This window comes from Eucyclogobius newberryi, unplaced genomic scaffold, assembly GCF_026437365.1.
Source record: "Eucyclogobius newberryi isolate DKJ021-1_F unplaced genomic scaffold, fEucNew1.0.hap1 SCAF_9, whole genome shotgun sequence".
NCBI lineage: Eukaryota > Metazoa > Chordata > Actinopteri > Gobiiformes > Gobiidae > Eucyclogobius > Eucyclogobius newberryi.
The window spans coordinates 10520515-10544287 of record NW_027316532.1 but is presented as its reverse complement, the minus strand read 5'-3'; the positions used below and the strand labels follow the sequence as shown (position 1 = coordinate 10544287).

Sequence of the window (23773 nt, the reverse complement as noted above, 5' to 3'; positions counted from 1 at the left end):
AAATAAATAAATAGTCCGTGTGGAACCTCACAGTCCTCTCACACACAAATATTCAACTTCATTTTTTGTAATGACAGAGCGCCTGATCCTCGTATCTCAATTTAAACTAATATAATATTGTGACATCTTCTGAAACACAGTGATATTTCTGAATGTCAGTGAAAATGGCTGTGAGGTGATGCGAGCCGTGCGGAGTTAATGTGAATTCTCTGCATTTGTGTCTTTAGGCTGCAGGAGCTGGAGGAGCAGTATCGCAGAGAGAGGGAGGAGGCCAACAACCTCCTGGAGCAACAGAGACTGGTACTGTCTCTACAATACATAGAGTAGACTAGACTGTATTGCCATTTCTTATTGCAAAACATATAGTATTTAGCAGTATTTGGTTGAAGTCTACTCATTTCAACAGCACAGAACGACAGTTAACATTTCAGCTCTGTCTATAAACACTTGAAAAAACTTGAGAAAATTTTTGAATCCTATTTTACACTTGAAAATAATAGTATGACACATCTAGATTGCTATACTGTATCTGGTAATGGGATTGGAGTGAGATTTGTATGTAATTTACTTTAGTTATTATGTTCCTATGGAATTGAGACACCAAAATGACTTAATTAATGGTTCTTTATTGTCACTTTTATTCTTTTATGAATGAAGGATTATGAGAGTAAACTGGAGGCGCTTCAAAAGCAAGTGGATCGTTGCTTCCCAGACGTTGCTGAGGAGGAGGAGGAGCCAGAGGAAGAAGGTTCAAAATGATGCAGTACATTTTTGTAAATTAAATCATTGTTAATGCTAAACAATTATAACGGTTTGGCCTTTCAGTGCAATGGACCGAGCGGGAGAGAGAGTTGGCCCTGTGGAGTTTTCGGAAGTGGAGGTCTTACCAGTTCACGTCTCTGCGCGACCTCTTATGGGGCAACGCCATTTTCCTGAAAGAAGCTAATGCTATAAGTGTGGAGCTCAAGAAAAAGGTTCAAAATCACGTCAATCTTACACTTGCACTGTATATAATGTCAGTATTTGAAAGGAATCTTAAATGACTGATTTTACCCACAATCTGTATCTGCAAAGTTCCCCTCTTCACTAACATCACTAAACATCATGCTCAGTATTGAATTGAACGCAGCTTCTAACAGCGCACGCTTTGATGTTCTCAGGTACAGTTTCAGTTTGTGCTGCTGACCGACTCGCTGTACTCGCCCCTGCCCCCGGACTTCTTGCCCCCGGAGGCGAGTGCTGACCGAGAGAAGCGCCAGTTCCCACGCACCATTGTGGCGGTGGAGGTGCAGGACCAGAAGAACGGGGCCACACACTATTGGACTCTAGAGAAGCTCAGGTGAACGGAAATCTTACATTCCTTCTGTAGTCCTGAGTGAAATCCTGACTTCACATTTACACTATCATCGCATGTTATTTTTGTAGATTATAATTAAACATAGATAATTGTGTTTGAGAGCCTTGTGTAAATAGTCTATCACAAAAATGCTTTTAAAATACATTTTGGTGGTACAGTTGAAGACGCTAAGCTTCTCTTTAGTCATGACAGTGATAGACAGGATTAGGAACGAGTACATCAGAGGCTCAAGTTGGATGTTATGGGGATACAGTCAGATTTAGAGTGTTCAGACAGAGTGAGTTTATGGGTAGATACAGTATACGCTGAGGTTTGAGCTGGAAGAGGATTTGGTTCGTTGTGTGAGAAAAGAAAAAGAAAGGCAGAGGAGAGGGTCAGATTGAAAGAAAAGGCACAAGAGCTCTAATTAAACTCTGCAATAACACCACTAATTAGCTTTTTAAAATGCTAATTGTTCCCTTTTATCCCAGACAAAGGCTTGATTTGATGCGGGACATGTACGATCGCGCGGCTGAAGTGCCTAACAGCTCCACAGAGGACGGGGAGAACGTGATGACCGGAGGCGACCCCTTTTATGACCGCTTCCCCTGGTTCAGGCTGGTCGGGAGGTAAATGCTACACCACAGGAAACACGAGAGAGGGTCCCAGCCCAGAGCGTTCCCCATAGTGCAGTCTCATCATGACACTGCTATATATTTTTCTGTTATAAATATATACAAAGCTTAATAATATCAGTTTGTTTGCACTCTAGTGCCTTATTTTACCATCACGATTAAACCAGTTATAGTTAGTATATTCTTATTCATTTTACACTTGAGTCTTGAGCATTTTTAATTTGATTTAATTGAATTTTGAATTTTGATGAGATTTTTTTGGGGGGTTTTGAATTTATTTTGGGGGTATTTATGTATACATTTTCACTGCAATATTGTATTCATGGGACGCCCCAGTCTTCACTGTAGCAGTGACTTGAGGCCTGCAGTTGGTTCATTCCTGACAGAGGAAATAAACATTTTTGAAGGATTTCTGTTCTTGCCTCCCACTCAAAATCTGCTGATTTTTTTCCGTACACATTTTGGCGTCCAGCCTCCTAATCTCTCCTACTCAATCACAAGCTGTGATTATGTAACAGTAACAGCCTCTGAGCCTTTCATTCAGCTCATTGTGATGCAGAAAGACCTTAAAATATCTCTTGATCTTTGTTCCGACTCAATAATATTCAAACTTAACCTTCCAAGACCTGTAACTAAAAAGAAATCCTACTAAACACTCATTCCAAGTAGAACACAGCCAGGGAACTGTGCTGTAAGTGTTCCACGTTTAAAGAAATACAGTCTTAACTCTCTTTATTTTGACACATCCTGCATTTCAAATATTCTATGTAAATATAGTACTGTATTCACTAGTGCACCTAGAGGTTGGAAAGAATTCATATCACAATTCTCCTAAAGCCTAGATCACAATTTTGGTTACACTTGATATATTTATTGAATTAACTAAAGCCACTTCTGCTTCTTCTGAGAATTCACACTTGGATTGGTTAAATCTTCCTGTCACTCAGTCACATCCTGACAGAAGCTGTGAGGAAAAGTGTCTGTGTTTAGCATAAAGTGTCTGTGTTTAGCATAAAGCTGCATTAAACACAGAAGCAATAAATCACTCACAATAATATGACCATTTCACCAGAAGAGCGGATCATTTCAGCAATCGAATCAAATTTAGATGTAATTTTGTCACATCAACCTGAACCAACAGTTGATCACCCTGTGTCTTACATCGCCTGTCCCATCGTTGGCGGTCGCGGCGTGTCTCTGCAGCTCAGTCCAGGAGCTCGTTCGCAGCTTGTTGTCCATGATTAACCTGTCCACAGCCTCCAGCTCGTCTCTGCGCCGCCGCCGCTTCTGCCTCTCACTTGTACTAACCCCGTTCTGTGTGTGGCTGCACCAGAAACCCTCTGTTCAACACGTGCATGAGCGAGCGCATGAGCGACCCCACCCCGTCCCCCACCCCGTCCACGTCCGAGGTCACCGAGCTGGCCGACGCACAGCGGGACGGGCGCGGGGCCGAGGGGACGGAGGGGGAGGACGATTTGGAGGCGCTGGACGACCTGGACCAGGACATATTTTTGGATGATTCGTGCTTGGAGCTGGATGATGATGAGGATGAGGAGGAGAGAGGGGCGTGCCGGAGCTCCTGCGAAGGCCTGGACCCCTTTTACGACCGCGCGCCTTTGTTCAGTGTAGTGGGCAGGTTGGTGAGGTCTCGGAGCAGGCTGAGGGGAAACTAGCTCTTTCACATCGGGAAGGAATCTGTATTCATCTAAGATTCATTAGAGTCTCTTTTGGTCTTAGCGATGCTGTTTATTACTTGTCACGTGGTTTAACAAACGTTCCTTTCGCTCATAATTCTTGGGATGATCCACACATGACACTTCCACTCATTTGTCTGGTCAGTCTGACCTGTTCATTGTGGATCCGATCCCAATTTTTTATTTTAGCTGGAGAAATAACTATTCTCAAGTTATTTTAAAGATAATGCTTTGTGTCATTTGCGCTCAGACCCACCACTTTATTTACATTGGGCACTTGTTTCCATTAAAGTCCAAGCAATGTTGATGCAGCATCTGCTTGTGTGTGTGTCACAAACGTGTAGAAGAAGAATCTGTTCACATTTAAAAGCGCTGACATGTCTTATTGATGACTACGCCTTCAAAACCTTTTAAATATTTATATATATTTGTATGATTGTGTTTTTGATCAAGAATCTCACGTTGAAAGAGCTGGTTTCTACTGCAGTGGTCTCTTTTAGGCATGCCAGACCACAAGCTATTTTTTCTTTTTTTTTTTTAATGAATTTGACAAGTGCACAAGCTCAGTGCCCGTCACATGGTGCACCTTGATTTATGTGCTTTTTGTCCCGTCTGGAGCTTTTGGCAGTTTTTATTACGGCTGAAACATGTGATGATTTCTGTTCCATTTGTTCCTTTGAGTCCAAAATTCTTCAAAGTATTTTTGTTCACATTTTTGTCCTGAGCATGCCTTATTTGCACCTCACCAATCTTGTCATAAGCCTTGTTCCCTTTTTTTTAACACTTTTCATTTGTTAATGTTTTTTGGCTTCTACCACACGATTGGTCCTTGACTGGTCCATGAATGACAAAGATGAAGAAATGCTGATTATTCGTGGCCTGATAACAATTTATTAAACTAAAAACATGCAATTAAATAAAGCAATTCAGCAAATACGGATCTGGTTTCTGTTCAATAAATGTGTAGCTTCTTGCCTCACTTAAAGCATATTTTAATTTGCATGTCACCACAATTGTCTCGATAATACAATAGATTAAAGTGAGAGTAAAGCACCTCCAAAGTAACAATAGTAAAGGGTATTTCCATGGCCATCGCAAGAGCCGTCCCAGCTTCTGTTCTGTTGCTTTGCTGCTCTATGTTCTGTTGTCAAGACCAGTAATAATACAGTTTTATCCCACATTGTGACGTTTTAAATTTGCTGCTGATGTTCATTTATTTCCCTGTTTTTTCTCTGTTTTTGCAGGGCCTTTGTTTATCTGAGTAACCTGCTGTACCCGGTTCCTCTGGTTCACCGCGTCGCCATTGTGAACGAGAGAGGAGACGTCAAGGGCTTTCTGAGAGTGGCAGTGCAGGCCATATCAGGTAAGGATTTAGGCCTTGTACTATCAGGCATCCGGCATAACATCATGACCACCTGCTTAGTGTTAAACCGGCTGAAAGAGAACCATGATAACCATGGTTCTCTTTCAGCCGGTGTCCCTGTGGCAAAAACCCAAAAGCAGTCCGAATAAAGGCAAAGTAGAGTTTATTTCAAAAATGTTCAAAAATCAAAAGATTCAGAATTCAAAAAATTAAAAAACACAAAAGACCCAAAAACTACAAAAGTCAAAAAACACTTAGGATCCAAAATTCCAAAAGGTCAAAACTGGAAAGCGCAAACTTAGCTCAGGTAGACAGGCAGGGAAACAAAACAGGGGCGGGGCGGGGCGGGGCGGGGCGGGGCGGGGCAGGGCAGGGCAGGGCAGGGGTTACTAGCAGTCTTCTGGACAGACATCAAATGACGACCAGACACAGGACAAAGGGGAGACTGAACTTAAATCCACACAGAGAAGCAGGTGATTGGTGAGGAACAAACAAGTGGCAGGAGAAACTAATTGAGGTAATGAGAAGACTGACAGCAGGTGTGGTGGGAGGAGACTGGGAAATCCAGGAAGTAACAGACGGCAGGTGAGGGGCGGAGACACAGGAACACATGGCACACAAAAACAAACATGGGAGCACATGACAAACACAAGGGGCACATGGGAAATGGAGTCTCAGCAGATCGGATACTAACAACCATGGCATCACATGAGTAGCTCTAAACTCGGACTAAAGCAAAGGAGGACACAAATATGATGATCACATTAACATCTGACACGGTGGTGGTACAGTCAGTGGTCATAATGTTCTGTCTGGTTGTTGTGCAGTGAAAGTGCAGCTTGTGTGTGACTTCTTGAGGGAGTGAGGTGAAGGTGCTCTGTGTTTCCCTCCAGCCGATGAAGAGGCCCCGGACTACGGCTCTGGAGTGAGGCAGTCCGGCACCGCCAAGATCTCATTTGAGGACCAGCAATATGAGAAGGTACTTCACAGTATTTCACAGTATTTCCAGGGATTGTACTTGAATTTATCATGACCTGTCTTTTAAATAACTTGATCAAGATATGAAGTTAGAAAAAAATAATATAAATCTATATATTCTGTTTCCATGCAATGTTCTTCTTTTATCACAGTTTATACTTTTTACAATTCATAATATTCATTGTTTTGTGTTCTGTCCGTTAAAGCAAGTTCCTAGTTTGTGTTTTTCGTTCACTGCCAATGGCAATATCAACTTTTACAGTTCCAGTCTGAGTCCTGCTCTGCGGGACTGTCCTCTAAAGGCGTGTCCCAGGAGGAGCTGCGTATTGTGGAGGGCGAGGGCCAGAGCGCGGAGCTGGGGCCCTCGGCTGATGAAGTGAACAACAACACATGTGCGGGTAATTTTATTTTAGACGTGAGAGAAGGATCCGGTCTGTGAGTCTGGTTAATATTCACTATTTGAACGAGCATTCAAATCATTACAGATGAAGTTGTAAATAAATGTGTCTTTCTGTAAAGTGACAGTCGTCTTTGTCCCTCACAGCGGATGCGGATGAGGACAGTTCTGTGAAGCCCGAGTTGGAGGAGGCCAGTCTGGAACATCTTCAGGTTGGAAATCTCTTCACGTTCAGAGTCACGGTGCTCCAGGCCTCCAGCATCTCTGCAGAGTACGCCGACATCTTCTGCCAGTTCAAGTGAGCATTTCCACACGGCTGATTCAACATCTCCACGCACAGTTCAGACTCTAATATTCTAATCCTCTAATACAGTTTCATCCACCGCCACGATGAGGCCTTTTCCACTGAACCCTTGAAGAACGCAGGGCGCGGTCCACCTCTGGGCTTTTACCACGTCCAGAATGTAAGACGAAACACATTAATTACTCTTAATTACTTCCTTTTATTACGTTATTTTCCCCCTGTAGATCGCTGTTGAAGTCACCAAATCGTTTGTTGACTACATCAAGGCTCAGCCCATCGTGTTTGAGGTGTTTGGACACTTCCAGAAGCAGCCTTTCCTCCCGCTCTGCAAAGACGTCATGAGGTAGTGAAATGACAATCAAAGAATGAATGAGGAATCTGTTTTTCTTACAGTTACAGAGCTTGTCAGGCTTGTTTAATTCTATCTAGCTATTACTCATTTTAGACAATATACTTTATTACTGGCCTGAGTTTTTATATTTTAGAGATCGAGATCATTAAGTACAAATATTTAACCTTTACACCGCTGCCATTGTTTTACTTTTGTGTTTAACAGATGCATTTATGTAACAGATTTCTAATGTTATGTCACCTTGTCTTGTGCGTAGCCCGCTCCGGCCCTGCAGGAGACAGTTCCCTCGGGTCATGCCTCTCTCTAAACCCGGTACGTGGCTCCGTTGCTCTGCCTCGTCCTCCTTCACGTGTTTGAATGTATATTTGAATGTTTGTATGTCACTGTCCTGCTACAAGTCATGTCACAGCTTCATGTTGTTGGGTGCGAGCAGCAGACTCTGAGACCTTCCCGGACCGGGAGAAAACCCTGGACTTGATCCGGTACCTGGTCCCGGACGTGTTGAACGGGGCCTTAGTGGACTCTTTGTCTGGACACGCCCTTTCGGCCGCCGGCCTCGCTGCTTCTTTCATCATAGAAGCTCAGGAACGGGCCCAGCTCCCGGCTCCGCCCATCTCTATCTGCTCAGTTATTAAAGCGCAGACGCCCGGTTGGTTTTTGAACAAGTCACATCCAACAGGTTCTGGGGAATTATTGTCTTTTTATATCAAACTAAGTCTTCTATTTATATCGCGCTAAGTGTACAGTTAAAATGTAATTGTATTATTACAGTTTTAGCCAAAGCCGCAACACTTTATGCAGCTCAATAATGGAATGGAGCTCAAACTCTTCTTTACCTTACAATACAATGGAATGGGGATGTTACTTTTACAAACAGAAGCCCCTGTTCTGGCTCTATTACAGACACAATTAGATTCTAAAAAAACAAGAATGTCACTGAATCACTTAGTCGTGGAATACGAGCGATCGCTGTTGGTGTTTTCTTCAAGGCAGCGCGGCAAGAGCACCGTCTGTTATTTGCAGTGTATGACCAGAGTATGTCACACTTTGTCTCTGCGATTGTGCCCAAAAAATACAAAGGAAAAACGTTAAAGTCGGCCTCGTATGAACCCAGTATTATTCTTGTTGTAAGGAAAAGTACAATGAGCAAAAACATGTGAAATGTTAAAACAAAACAAGCATCTAAACCGATCTAAAATACAGCAATCAGGACTCGAACATAACCTGCTAGTTTGAATTGGAGCAGAGTTTCCCACTTTCATTTTGCCAGATTGAGTCGTATAATGCCGTTATGTTCGATCGTTAGTATGTATTAATAATTCAAGGGCCGTTGTTGATCGTACAGTCGGATCGAGGCTCATGTGACTTTGTGACTTATTACACTGACACTGAAATTAATTTGAACGTAAACGATCCCCTAAAAACAGTTTAGCCCAAGCCCCCTGTGTCTGTGCCACAGCCGCGATCGCCACAGCGCTGCCGCAGACGTGACATCGTCGCCATCGCTCGTATAGTTACAACTGCATCATTTACTACAAGTACCTTCAAAACGCTGTACTGTAGTAAATATGTTGTATAAAAGGACATATGAACCAGGATCGTGTACTTGGATTGGCCCCTGTGTGTGACCTTCAACTCGAGTGGTGGATTCCTTGCAATTCCTTCTTTGTATTCCTCTAAACGTACACTGTACACAACATTCTCTGCTTTACATACTTTACAGTCACCATGGTCTGTGTGTAGCCTATTGTTGACTTGATTACTTTATTCATAATGTGTCTATTATTGAGTGATTGATATTGGTACTGCATCATCATCATCATCATCATATTTTAAATATTTAGGGCCAGATCTACAAATGCAAAGAGAACTGTCCAGCCGCACCCTGAAATGTTAATGCTATTTTGATTTTTATCACAACCAAACTTGCTGAGTACTTCTGGCCCTAAGTTACTTCAATTTGAGCCACAGCCAACCTCTTCTTTAAGGGTCTATCTGGCTATTTTCCCTGACTCTCCCTTTCCCCTGGTGATATAATGGGTGCTCTCTATAAATGCAGCATATATCATGTTACGATCCTCTCTTCTTCCCTTTCCCGTCCCTCTGTAGGTTAGACCTGGTTTCACGTGGCCGGCCTGTGCCCGTCCAAACCCTTTAACGCTCTGACTTTGTGTTATCGTTGTTTCATTTCAGTCCCGGCCACAAAACTGTCTGCACTGACCCGACCTCAGGCTGGACCCTGTCACAGCAAATACGACCTCATGGTTTTCTTTGAGATCTGTGAGCTGGAGGCGAATGGAGAGTGAGTATCGAGTAAAGATGAAGACGAAAGGCCTGTTCCAAAAACGCTTGGACTGACTAATGTTCCTTATTTTATTTATTTTATTTATTTTATTTATTTTATTTATTTTATTTATTTTATTTATTTTATTTATTTTATTTATTTTATCTGTTAGGAGGCGTTTTATAGACTGGTAGTTCTCTTCAGTAAGTTCAAAATGCACTGTCAACTAACAACTACTGTCAACTATTACCACTTACTACAACTTACAACCTACAAATACAAATATAGAATAAAATGGCATCATTACCAAAGCTGAGGTAAAGTGTGTATGTTCTCACAAATCCTGTGGTACAGCGTTAATAGTCACATACATTCATTTTTGTGCCAGCTTTTACTTCCGCGTTTGGAGAGATAAAATACTTTATTATTATGAAATGCAGACGGCAGGCAGTGGTCTGATTTTGACACAAAGTGAGACTCTATGGGGGCGAAACATAAAATGTACCATATTTTCCGCACTATAAGAGAAACAAAACGTGTACCACACAAAATGGCTTCGAGGTCAATGAACACAACCAGAATTAATCCAGACATAAGGCGCTCTGGAGCGTTTTTGAGACAATTAAAGGCTTTTAAGTGCGCAGAAAACACAATACTCATTTACAAAAATAAACTCATGAATTGGGTTCCCGGCTCCTGATATGTCTCCCTATGGAAAAGTATGGTTTTATTGTATATGTTAATATAAGTATTGTTCACACTTGTGTGTCCTCAGTTACATCCCTGCAGTGGTGGATCACAGAGGCGGGATGCCCTGCCACGGCACGTTCCTCCTGCACCAGGTTCTGTTTCTCTCATGCTGAGCAGACTTTAAATGGTTAAGTAATTTCAAACACAGGTTTCTCATGTTACTTGTGTTTTTTCCGTTATTTTCAGGGCCTCCAGAGAAGAATTGCTGTCACTATAGTTCACGAATCCACCGGGGACATCGAGTGGAGAGATATCAGAGAACTTGTAGTAGGTGAGCCAAGGTTTAAGCATTTTAGCAGCAGTTTAGGTTAGAATGTTAGATACTGAAATGGTAGAAACAGCTAAAGCATGTTTTATATTTTGTAAATGTGGCTAAATGTGGAAATGTTTCTGGGATCATTGTAAAATAGAACAAAAAATACAAACTGCAGCTGAAATTGAGCAGATTAAGGACAAAACATTTATCTTTGTGTCATTTTAGAACAGAGCATTTGACATCTTATCAAACTCTGCTGTCAGGGTTTATGTTCAGCCGTAAAATACTTTCCTGATTGTTTTTCAGGGCGTCTTCGCACCACACAAGAATCCGACGAGACAATCATGGACCCCAATATTTTATCCTTGAACATTTTGTCTGCGGGATATGTCCGACCTCTGCCAGAGGACAGGTATGGACACTGATTTCTCTTTAAATCAGACCAATTTATTACACTATTATTTACTTACTAGACTTACATGTTTTATTACGATACGTTCATCCTGTTTAGGGCCTTTGTGATACATAGACATTATTAATATATTAATTATTATATAGTACATAAAAGGACCATAACTAACTATTTAACATCGGCGAGTGCAGAAAACCCAGACAATTGAACTGACACATCTGCTTTTTGGCCGTTCAAAGCTGATTTAAACTGCGTTATCCATTCACTCCCCACAATCAGACGGGCAGCGGTCTGTTCACATACTCTCACACCACATCACCGTTGCCATGGTGACAGAAGACACAATGGGATGAACTGGTCAAAGCTTCGAACCCTCTGGAATTGAATTTTGTTTAACGAGGTTTTAGAGAAGGAAAGATGTTGAGTAAGAGAAAACGTTGCTTCTGAATTAATGTCTGAATTAATGTCTGGCTGTGCGACCCTCCTTAATGTTCACGGCTTTTGATGTTGTCATTGTTCTGTCTCACTCACATGTCATGTTTCATTTCACAATATTACATGTGTGCTCTGTTATCTCTAGTCTAAGTCATTTTTATAAAACACGCCCACTCAAGTCATTTAATTGTATTCAATGCAATTAAATAATGATAATCAAGTTTAGCCGTAATAATATACCATGAATCACGAGTCACTCACTTGAATTAAAATAGCGTATGAACCATAACTTGATATTATGTCAAGCAAGGCATAATATTGATGTTATTCATTTACATCACTTTAACTATATATATAATTTGCATCCCACCAAATGAAATATATATATATATATATATATATATATATATATATATATATGTGTGTGTGGCTCATGTACATAATATATAGTAATTCTGTTAACAGCCAGTTGAGGGCAGTGTTGTGACTTTATAGATGTAATTATCTTTTGTCATCTCTCAATCAACAACCATAGAATTTGATTGATAAAGTATCGAAGGCACTTACGGGACAAGGTGTTCTACTGTGTCAGAATATTATGTACTGTAATATTATGTATGTAAAACAGTTTGTACTGGACATTCACAAAAACACCAAACAAACCACCGTCAGGTCCAACTGGAGAAATACTGTTCCTGTAAACAAACAAACAAGAAAACAAGCAAACAAGCAAACAAGCAAAGAGGAAGACTCTGATTGGCTGAATGCTCTGTATCCCTGCTTAATAACCTGCTTTTTACCATAACTTCCCCCAGGATTTTAACCCCTCTATTAATGCTTATTTGTTTTGAAGCTCGCTGTTGTCCACGGTGACAGACATGTGCCCGTCCCTGCAAGCTAACCCTGAAAATATAAAAAGATCCTAATAACATCTTACGGGTTTCTAACTGAATGTTGTTTTTGCTTTTCCAGACAGTTTCTTGATTCGGACATGCCTAGGTATATTATTTTGCCTCCCTGGGCTCTTCCAAGTCACACTAACTTCATCTTGTCACCACACTTTACCCATTTCCCCGTCTTTCCTGCCCCTTTCTGTTCATTTGTTTGTGTTGTGCTCCTCATCATGAAGTGAGAGCTGTGGTTTTGCATGTTCTCTGCTGCTGTCCTGACTCTGTACCTGCTGTCCTGACTCTGTACCAGCTCAAAGTTTGGATCTATAACAGACGAGGGCGTGCATGGCTGGCTTCATGTGCAGCTTTAGGTTGTGGAGGTGTTGTTGAGCCAGTCCCACAGTCTATCACCAAAAGTACTACATTTAACCCTCCAAATACTCCACAGAAGCACCCAAACAATGAAACGCTTGAATCAGATCGGTTATATAATATATGACCACTAGAGGGAGACAGAGGTTTATCAGAAGATGTAGTTATTGTGTTTTTTGTGAAAGATTTTTTAATAGAAACTGAACATTGATTTTGTATAAATCAGTAGCTTAACAAATTAAAATATTTATTGTGTTTGAACTCATAATTCTGATTTAATTCAGGTCAAATTCTTCTTTTAATCAATGTAAATCAGTGCTTGTCCGTGCAGCACGAGGTGGTAATAGATATGGGAAGATACATTTTGATCATGTTATTACTTTATTGCATTCAGTTACTTTTTATGTTCCACATCTTGTTCTAAGAAACAGTTTTCTTTGAGCAGCCGCTGCTTATGAACAGAAACACTCGACAGCTTGTATCATTTACAGTACAGCCCTGGCACTGTACTCTGTCAAATACTGCTATTAAAAAGTAATCCAGCCGCGCATTACCTCACCAGTAGCACCCTGAGTCAAATTGCTGCAATGTTGTGAATATTTTTAAGTCTCGCTTGTCCCGCCCTGAAGTGTTGCCAAACTCCAAAAAAACAAATGTCCCGTCACATGTGGAGCCAGTGACATGACTTCAGTCCTGGCTCCGAGATTTAAGAAGGCCATAAAACACAAAGTGGCAAATGTAGATGTTACTCTAGGGAATAGTTTCCTTTTTACAAATGTTTAATGCATCAGTTAATGTCATAAAACCACAGGTGTTTGTGTTATGTGTTCTTCGAGATTTGAAGCCTTTTGCCTTCGGTCAGACATTTGTAACGTGATGGTCATTTTAGCTTGAAAACAAGTCGGTTGATTAGCAAATGTAAAATGCACTACTTTTGAGACTTTGTACAACGTTTAGCATTTAATTCAGCTGCTGCACATTTGAACTGAGAAACTGTGAACACAAAACCTGACTAGATTGATTGACTGTTTGGGAACAGTGCATGACCACGACTCACTTCTTGACTCTTTTATTCTTTTACTGACCTCGTCTTCTGCAGTTTTGCCTTGGAGAGGGATCATAGGTACTTCACTGTCCCAGCTCTCTATCCTGCCGTTACTTCATCCCATTTATTTCTGGTCATCTCTACATCAAATCATCTGCATGCAAAATATTACAATTTTAAGGCTTTCGTGCCACTTTTCAACAACGCACCAGCAAATGAGAATGTTTCATGTCAATATGTGTCATTTAGTCGGTCCCAAGTGGGAATCAGGTGTAATTTCTACATAATATGCACATGACAAACACATGCTACAAACACAGATACAGTTACTGACATAATCTACACTTTCTGAAGTGGTGCCTTGTTGTAAAGAGTAAATTATGTCCTCAACTTAATGTGAGAATGGCTAGTTCATTTTTTCTTTTTTGGGGGGTATTTTTGTAATATTATGTAGTCTTACATAAGTTTAAGTTGCTAACTCGACCTGTAAGCATGGGGTTTAGCTGCAATTAAAACATACATATTTTGATGACTAATGAGTAGTTCTTGTGCTGCCACAGGACGTTTTATCGCTTTGAGGCGGCTTGGGACAGTTCAATGCACAACTCATTGTTACTGAACCGAGTGACTCCAAATGGGGAGAAGATCTACATGACACTATCAGCCTATTTGGAGGTAAAGGTTTTTCATTCGTCACATATTCATACAGTAGGTGTACCGTTCTTTACAGCTTTCTTCACTGCATTGGATCGAATAAACTACATTGCTCTGTTTTTGAGTCGGCAACTTGTCCTTAAGACAAAAACTGGTTCACCCAAAGGACAAATTGCTGACTCAAAAACAGAGCAATGTAGTTTATTCGATCCAATGCAGTGAAGAAAGCTGTAAAGAACGGTACATAGGTGAGACGAAACAGCCTCTACACAAGAGGCTCTATCAGCACAGAAGAAATACAAGTTCAGGACCACAGAGCGCCGTGCATCTCCATCTTGAAGCCTCTAATCACTCGTTTGAAGACGGTGAGGTGAAGATTTTAAGCAGGGAGAAAAGATGGTTTGAAAGAGGAGTCAAGGAAGCTATTTTTGTTAAAAAAGAAAGACCTTCTTTAAACAGGAATGGAGGGCTAAGATTTAATCTTCCTGTTATTTATAATGGGATACTGAACCCCTGGAAAGGTAGAGGACCAGGACCAGGACATTTAGATGCTAATCAGGTACTCAGGGTGGTTGAGCCAGGGTCTCACAAAGACAAAGAGGATTCTAATAGCCCATTAAGATTCTGAATAGGCTAGCTCGGTAGATACAAGGGGGGAGTTTCTGTTGAAACAAACAACCCTTTCTACTTCAGGAAGGCTCCGCCCAATGGGTGGGTCTTACCACAGAACAGTATTAATATCGGAGTTCTCGATCTAAATTCTTTTATTGACAATGACTCTTGGATGAGAGTCGAAACGTCTATTTTTTTTCAAACTGAGTCCAGATGACTACAACTGAAGCTTTTTCTACTATTCATACAGTAGTTTCACCCCCAATCCAAGAAAGATGATCCCACCCAGTTGTCTCATTACTGTTACAAACATGCTCAGAATCCTGCCTCCAAGACATTTAATATGAGGGAAACGTTCACTGAAGAAATAACCTTTTAGTCTTAAGGTTGTGGCTGATCAGATTTCTCACGTGTGTGTTTCAGATGGAGAACTGCACTCAGCCCGCAGTCATCACCAAAGACATCTGCATGGTCTTTTACTCCCGGGACACCAAACTCTCAGCGTCTCGGTCCATCCGGAACCTGTTTGGGACGGGCAGTCTCAGAGCCGCAGACGGGTACATTCAGAGTGTTAGGCGGTGTCTGTTTGTGCAGTTTATTGTGGCATAAGTTTAATAAACGATTGTATTCTGTCATAGGAACCGGATTACAGGAGTGTATGAGGCCAGTCTGTGTAACCTGGCAGACATAGGAAGCCCAGGTGAGTCAGACACTGGGAACATTTACATTTACATGGACAGAAAGATGAAAAAACTATAATTGATTGACAAAAAAATAGTCTTCCATCAGTAACGTTTCAGTAATCTGATAACGCTAGAAATGTAATGATCAGATTTATGGTGTGAATCTAAACATACCCACTATTTATTTCAAATGTGTTTCTGTCATATATTGTTATTCTCCTCTTTTTATAACTTATATAAAGCATCCAAAACAATCAAGATTTTTTTCCCGAACCATCTGTATTATTTTACTCAACTCATTTAAGTTTTCATTGTAGATATTATTGCAGTATTGAGTGGAATATGTTTATTGTACTGTACTTTTAGATTAAGATATTCCTTTATTGTCCACACATGAGGAAATGTCATTGTTGCAGCGCAGTAGATACAGAGGAAAAGGACAGATAACTTATAGGAAATTTAAAAACACTCTTAATAGAAGAACTCTTATAAACAGAACTATTATAAACAAAAAGTCCTATAGACAAAACCTCTCATTTCCTAATAAGGAATGGAGGGGAAAAATAAAGATAAAATAAAATAAAAACAGCTAGCGTAAGACAAAATAATACTACTAATAATGGTAAAACAAACACTCTATTTGCATCAGTTATATGCACATGAATGTGACATTATTGCATGTGAGTATGACAGTAACTGCACATGAATATGACGGTATTGCACATGATTAAGTCAGCAACATTAACAGAGGAACAATGCTTCAAATGCATAAACGCATCCATCTAAAGTCCTGTCCCGGTGCAGGAATGCAGAGGAGGCGAAGGCGGGTGCTGGACACCTCGGTGGCGTATGTCCGTGGAGAGGAGAACTTGGCCGGGTGGAGACCGCGCAGTGACAGCCTCATCCTGGAGCATCAGTGGGAGCTGGAGAAACTCAGCCTCCTGCAGGACGTACGAGCACGATTACAAAGATACTAGAACTGTCCTGTAGTGTGCTTGTATTTGTAACAGTATTTCCCCTATTTATACCATGGCATTTTGCTTTGCTTATTGTCTTAGATATACTAAAAATGATGTTAAGAATGATTGAATTAAGAGTTCCCAGTCTCAGACCAAATGTGGGAAGTTGTCTTGTTTATATACTACATCTAATACTACATCCTACATTTTATATTTAATCAGAAAGAAATCAGAGTTGTGGTGGTGAAAACAAAAACCTAAAAGTAAATTAGACTCTGCTGAAGCCGTGCAGGGGGAGGAGGGGGGAGGAGGGGGAAGGAGGGCGGAGTAGGGCGGCATGAGCTGAACTGCTGAATGGAGCAGGGGGAGGAGGGCGGCATGAGCTGAACTGCTGAATGGAGCAGGGGGAGGAGGGCGGCATGAGCTGAACTGCTGAATGGAGCAGCAGAGCACGGCGTTTAAAACAAGTGATCTGAGCGGGGATTGGCTGAGCTGAGCCTATCAGAGCTGAGCAGGGCAGCGGAGGAAGGCTGGACCTTTGCTTCATCCATCAAATAACATCCTTGTTACACTAAAAAACATTTGCCTTTTTGTTGTTGCTGTTGGATGCAAGTTCTATTTGTCCTTTTCAGGTGGAGAAGACAAAGCACTTCCTTCTGTTGAGGGAGAAGCTGGAGTCCAGTCTCATCTCGGGACCAGACCCGGTGCTGTCCTGTTTGACTGAGGACCTGGCCGAGACCCCTCAGTCCTCAGAGGACCACGAGGCCACGCCCTGCTCCGAGATCACCACCGAGAGACAGAGGGAGCTCGCAGAGAGGGTCAGTAATCATCTAAAAGCTGTCGCACTATTGCTTCTAAAAGGAACTATGTGTTTGGACAAGTGCAACTTAATAAGTGACATTTACCCCTACATTTGTATAGAATAAAACATTTTAGATAATACCACTTTATGCCATATACACACCTTCTTTAAGACTTGAAGCTCAGTGTTTTGGCAGGACTCGGGTGATTTAACTTGGTATTGTCTGTCTCCAGTGTTTGCGGCTGCTCATGCACTCCTTCAACAGAGAGTACAGCCACGTCTGTATCAGCGCCAGTGAGAGCAAGGTACGGATGGAATACTTACTCACATAAACAGTACACCAGTATTTGACCCTTGTATTGCTGTTCGTGTGCTTCAGATCTCAGAGATGTCAGTCACAACTCTCAAAGACTCTCCTTCAGTCTCCTCCTTCAGCACCATCGCTCCCTCCACCACATGCCCTTCACTGGTGGACGGCTGCTTTGCACCCACTGAGCTAAGGTTACTCAGACTTATTCTTCATAATGTTTCTGTTTGATTTAAATAAAGTAACACAAGAAACTGTGAACAGGCCCGCGGGCCAAATGCGGCCCTCAGACCAATTTTTTGCGGCCCTCCAGCTTGGTCCAAACAACAAAAATCAATCAACCTTTATTTATAAAACCCTTTACAACCCTTAAAGTAACAAAAGTGCTTCACAATAAAATCAAGGCAATACAAAACTAAATACAGAACTAAATAAAAACAAACTGTACAAAATAAAGTGTCATTACATTACAGAGTGTTAAAAGTCAGTCTGAAAAAATAAATTTTTAGCCTTGATTTAAAAAGGTTAAAATCTGTGATGGTGCACATGTCGGGGGGCAGTACTTTTTACTGTAAAATTGGACAAATTCAAGCATTTTTATGTTCTAACAACCTATTATTAATGTTCCAAGTGGTATTAAAGGTGTGGAGGCTCATCCAAACTATGTCAAATGCAAAATGTTTGTGCTCCATACAAGTTTCAAAATGCGGCCCTCGGTGAAAGAAGTATGGACACCCCTGTGCTAGACAATAAACAGAAAAATTGCAAAAGATATGTGGCATTCTCGATCAAATCCAATGTGTTTTTAAATTGACTCTTTGTGCCAGACCAGTATAAATGATGTTTCATACTGAGCCACTGCCGCTCTAAGTATATAGAAAGGTGATTTTGCAACCCAAATAAGGAGCTTCTGTCCTTCCAGAGCCCCCACGCCTCGCTCTGGTGCCGTCAGTCCCAGTGCAGACTCACATGTGGAGCCAGAGGACAGGAAGCCCCACAGCGCCGCCTCTGACACTAAAACACGCAGCAGAAGATTTGTTTCGGACGTCCAGGAGATCAGAGTCAGGTATGTTATCCCAATTACCAGTGTGTGCCAAGAAACAGCAACGTCCGGTTTCCTGTATATGGTCAGACAGAATATCTAAAAATGTGCATGAAAGTGTCAATTCTAGCCATTCTATTTTATTTCTACGACGATAAACAGGAATCTGCTTTTAAATCCAATGCTCACAGGAGATACAGAGGCAGATATCATAAAGACATGGGTGAAGTTATCATTGTCATTAAAATATTACAACTGCATGACCCCAAAGTCATTCTTTTATGGATAAGGATTAGGAATGTTTTTATTTTGGGGGATTATTAACATTAATTCAAAGTTAATCTATAATAGTTGTTCTTATAATATGTCAAATTGTGTTCTGCTGCTTCTCAGACTGTCCATGTCTTCTTCTTGCAGTCCCATCGTCTCAAAGAAAGGTTTCTTAAACTTCCTGGAGCCGCACACAAACGGGTGGATAAAGCGTTTCGTGGTGGTGCGGAGGCCTTACGTCTACATCTACAACTCGGACAGAGACGGTGTGGAGCGTGCCATCCTCAACCTCTCCTCTGCACAAGTGGAGTACAGCGAGGACCAGCAGGCCATGCTCAAGGTACACCCATAATGCACTGGGCTTTACCAGGCTTATCATGAAATGTTCATCAATGTACACTTTCCCTAATATGAATAAATAATAAAGAACCTTGTGAAAAAACAACATTATTTTATTCAAAAATATATGTCATTTTATTATTATGCCATTATGTGTATGTCAAAGATTGTGAACAACTACGATTGTGATATATTGTGTGTAGTTTAAAAATGTTTTTCCCCAAAGAATCTGCAATGGCACGATCATGTTGAGATTTCTCTATCACTTGTGGTTTCCCCGTTTCTGAAGAGGTGAAATATGTGATTTTTATAGTTTATAGTTTATTACTCCATTAACCATTGCCGGCCGCTGTAAAGAGAGCGTAGACTGCAGAGCATGGACTCATAATGCGTCACAGGGTGTGTGTGATGGACAGTTTCATGATGAGCGCTCACAGACAGTGACATCGGCCAAGAAGATGCAGAAGATACTTAATTTACAGAGCAATCAAAAAAAATCCATCCATTTTCTACCACTTGTTCCCTTTCGGGGTCGCGGGTGACTGGAGCCTATCCCAGTGACTTTGGGCCTTAGGCGGGGTACGCCCTGGACAGTGGCCAGCTCGTCACAGGGCCAACACAGAGACATAGACATTACAAACAATTATTCACTCTCACATTCATTCACTAGGGTCAATTTAGAGTCACCAATTTTGCCTGACACATGCCTGTGTTTGGACGGTGGGAAGAAGCCGGAGAAACAATCCAATGTGCTAAAAAAAAGTGTTGGTTTCTTCACAGACTCCGAACACATTTGCCGTGTGCACAGAACATCGTGGGATCTTGCTTCAGGCCAACAGTGAAAAGGACATGCACGACTGGCTCTACGCGTTCAACCCGCTCCTCGCAGGAACTATCAGGTAAAGGACATGTTCAAGGGCCACAAACAAATACCCCTCTACATTTATCTGTCTTATGTCATAAAAAGCAACTGAATAGTCATCATCATGTTAAGCAGACTGTCTGTTCGAGCAGTTGAGACTAAACTTTTTGAATTAATAGCTAGAAAAGCCATGTTATTGATGATAAATCCATGTCAACTGCCAAAGTTTGTACTTTTTTGTCCTCAAATCTTATAGAAAAAATAACAATACTGACATTGCTTTGTCTTTCAGGTCAAAACTGTCAAGAAGAAGAGTTGGTCAGATGAGGATGTGAAAGTGGTAAATCACAAAGACTTGATGTACATAAATGTGTGTCTTCTTTTCGTGCTGAGCTGCGTCCCCTTCGTCACCGATCACCGTCTCCATCGTCCACAAACAATCGACTTTACTTCCATGTTTTTACTTTCACCCCCGTGTCCTCAGCAACACCTCCCAGTGTCCGGCCTCTGCTGCGCTGTGAGTCTCGCTGTCACTGTACCGTACTGGAAGTTATTTATAAATGGACAAACGGAGAAAAAAAAAGAAACAAAAGAAAATATGGAAGCAGTAGCATCTCAAAAATCAAAATGACTCATGTATGTTAATGTGCCGTAGTCGTAATTGTCAGTGAGCCTTCTACATTGACTCTTCAGATGCAGAAATAGTGAGCTTTTACATATAGCTGCCATGTTATCACCAAAATGTGACAAATCTACTGCTAAATATTCACCGGTTTTGCATTAACGCATACATCTTTGACAATAACTACTGAAAAAAAATGATGTTGAGGCTATCGCTAACGCTATCTCTGGTTATTTTGTATGGTCTGTGAATCTAATGTCATTTGCGTCACATGAAGACAACGAGATGAGCAAAGTCTGGCATATCGCACTGTCAATCATCCAGCTCATTATAAATCCAAGGGTTAAACGAACAGAATGTTTAAAGATTAACTCCAACATTAAACTTGCGATTAAGTAACATGTTATTTAAAATGAAAATGTGGCCCCTTTTACCATTTCCATCTTAGTCGTTTTCTTACAGATCGTTATAACTATGTAGTAACTTGTGCATTGTGTTATGGATTTTGATGAATGCGTTTAATGAAATAATCTGGCTCTGATTGAGGGACAAGTTACTCTTAAACTCTTCAAAATATCATCTAAAACCCATAATTTATGCTTTTCTCCAACATATTTTCACTCATGGATTCTTATTAGCTCCAGTCTTTCACTCGTTTTCCTTTGTTCAAAATGTGATATATTTAGATTTTTAACAACAACTTTATTATTTATTATTTCTGCATGTATTTATTTACAAAGACATCTATATTTCTATTGTAGAACACGGTGCAATTTCTGCACACTGCACTTTTTAATATGTTCTAGAAAATGATTCTCTTACGATCCCTTCTAGCACTATATTTATTCTATTGTTAATATTGGCCAGTTTCTTTCTGCTGAAAATAACTTGAAATAAATAAAAAAGTACCCCGGATCATATAATTTATCTTCAACTAACAGAAAATCAGTTTTATGAATGATATTAATTAAAAAGTAGTGCCTATCTTTTACTCACGTTGTACAGCTTAGAATCTCCTTTGCTTTGAAACAACTACATTTGCTGCTACTATAAAACCACTCTGGATATTTCTGCTGATGACATCATGTATGACATCATGTATGACATCATATATGACATAATCAGGTGCACAAATGAATGTGTAATCATCATCTGTCACATGTCCGTTCATACGATTCATCACATTTTACCTCCACTAAATGTGAATTACCAAAATGGGTGAAAGGAAACGGGCTTTGAATAATTGTTTGAATGTATTTGAAATATATTGAGACATTTTATATTCTATATTTACAAATTAGTCTCTAATTTTGAGTGTGACGTGAAGTGATGAGTGATGTTGATTTTGAAGCAAAGGTCAAAGGTCAACCAGCCTTGAGAGCACGTTCAAGGTCAACATTTCATTCACTTCTAATTCACTTTTAGCAAAATATTGTAATCATAAAATATTGTATCATTCCATAATGTAAATTCCCTCTTGGTCCAGATACCCAATTATATGAATCTCTACCAGGTGGTTGTGGGTTCAATTCTTGGACAAATGCAAACATGTTTTCCAAAGTTGAAAGGTAAATTAGTCAATCTAAAATGCATTCTATAGAAGGAACGTTTAATCAACTCTTAACAGCAAAAGATAACAAATAACCTGGTTTTTGCTTTTATATTTCCTTCTTTTTGTGTTTTTCTATTGCCGGTCACTTTTGAACTTGACAACATTTTCGAGTCAAACACTGAATGTAAACTGAATTTTCTTTATTGTTTTTACTAATTTTTAAACGTTGCTCTGGTTCAAAATTGATTGTACTTTGTTAATATCAGGGAGTCATTCGTAGGATTGTAGGAGACACAGTGCTTTGGACACAGTGCTTTGGCTTGTCCTGTACAGAGGACGATTGTAGGAGACTAGATACTTAGAAGACTAACAATGTCAATACACCTATATTCACTCACCATACATTTTCTATACTTCCCTCTCCAGGTTTTGTGCTTCCATGAGTCATCTTTTGGCACTGTCAGATTGTACCATTTTGCTGTTTTTTTGGACATGATTTTGCATTGTATATAAACATGATTGCTGTGACCTGTGTATTCTAAAGGGCCCATGAGGTGAACATGGGCTGTAGTTGTGTCTCTCTGAGTGTTGAGGTTTTGCGTCAGATGTTTGTGTACACTGGACACATTGTCATATAATGAATAAACATGGAATCTATTCAGCAATGGGACTCCTAATTATTACACACTCATTTGAAGGAAATAACTGAAGATTATTTCTATATCAATCAATCAATCAATCAATCAAACTTTATGTATAAAGTGCTTTACAGTGCATTAGAAACATTCCCACATCCCACATCCAACACGCCCACAAGCAGACAGAGGCACAGACCCACTCACGCTCACTCTAAAATACATAAGGCAGTGTACACAGGGCACGGGGCACGGGACACGGGGCACGGGACACGGGACACAGGCACGGGACACGGGGCACAGGACACGGCATGGGACACGGCGCGGGACACAGGGCGCGGGACACGGCACAGGACACGGGCGCGGGGCACAGGGCACGGGACAGAGGGCACGGGACACAGGGCACAGGGCACAGGGCACAGGACACAGGGCACAGGGCACGGGACACGGCACGGGTCAGAGGGCACAGGACACATGGCGCGAGACATGGCACGGGACACAGGGCACAAGGCACAGGGCACAGGACACAGGGCACAGGACACAGGACACAGGGCACGGGACACAGGGCACAGGACACGGCACGGGACACGGCACGGGACACAGGGCACAGGACACAGGGCACGGGACACAGGGCACGGGACTGAGGGCACAGGACACAGAGCACGGGACATGGCACGGGACACAGGGCACGGAACACAGGGCACGGGACAGAGGAGGTCCTAAAATGGATAAAATTATTAACATCATTTAAAAGTAGACTTTGGATGGAAATAGCATAAAACTGGGACATATGATAAATACATAGTGAGGATAAAATAAGTGGATAAAATAAATAACATAGATAGTAACCAATTAATTGATAGATACTAAAGCTAAGCTTGACCCGGCTCTTACAAACCTAAATGTTAAATACGTTTTTCTATAACAAAAC

At 41.0% G+C, this 23773-nt stretch overlaps 1 protein-coding gene across 1 annotated transcript in view; it reads left to right on the top strand.

The window, feature by feature from the left end:
* The window catches only part of kif1aa (kinesin family member 1Aa), a 42074-nt gene extending 19202 nt beyond the window's left edge, over positions 1–22872 (top strand). The window contains exons 20-48 of the mRNA XM_072439490.1: positions 228–300; positions 658–748; positions 826–974; positions 1161–1339; positions 1828–1965; positions 3305–3607; positions 4910–5028; positions 5922–6007; positions 6269–6404; positions 6551–6701; positions 6777–6867; positions 6932–7050; positions 7316–7371; positions 9253–9361; positions 10119–10185; positions 10280–10364; positions 10656–10761; positions 12169–12195; positions 14064–14178; positions 15193–15326; positions 15408–15469; positions 16257–16402; positions 17044–17229; positions 17447–17518; positions 17593–17714; positions 18443–18586; positions 18980–19172; positions 19952–20070; positions 20326–22872. Coding sequence (XP_072295591.1) covers positions 228–300; positions 658–748; positions 826–974; positions 1161–1339; positions 1828–1965; positions 3305–3607; positions 4910–5028; positions 5922–6007; positions 6269–6404; positions 6551–6701; positions 6777–6867; positions 6932–7050; positions 7316–7371; positions 9253–9361; positions 10119–10185; positions 10280–10364; positions 10656–10761; positions 12169–12195; positions 14064–14178; positions 15193–15326; positions 15408–15469; positions 16257–16402; positions 17044–17229; positions 17447–17518; positions 17593–17714; positions 18443–18586; positions 18980–19172; positions 19952–20070; positions 20326–20368 — 3421 coding nt within the window. The 3' untranslated portion in view covers positions 20369–22872. The remainder of the gene's footprint in view (positions 1–227; positions 301–657; positions 749–825; positions 975–1160; positions 1340–1827; positions 1966–3304; positions 3608–4909; positions 5029–5921; positions 6008–6268; positions 6405–6550; positions 6702–6776; positions 6868–6931; positions 7051–7315; positions 7372–9252; positions 9362–10118; positions 10186–10279; positions 10365–10655; positions 10762–12168; positions 12196–14063; positions 14179–15192; positions 15327–15407; positions 15470–16256; positions 16403–17043; positions 17230–17446; positions 17519–17592; positions 17715–18442; positions 18587–18979; positions 19173–19951; positions 20071–20325) is intronic.
* Positions 22873–23773: the final 901 nt, after the last annotated feature.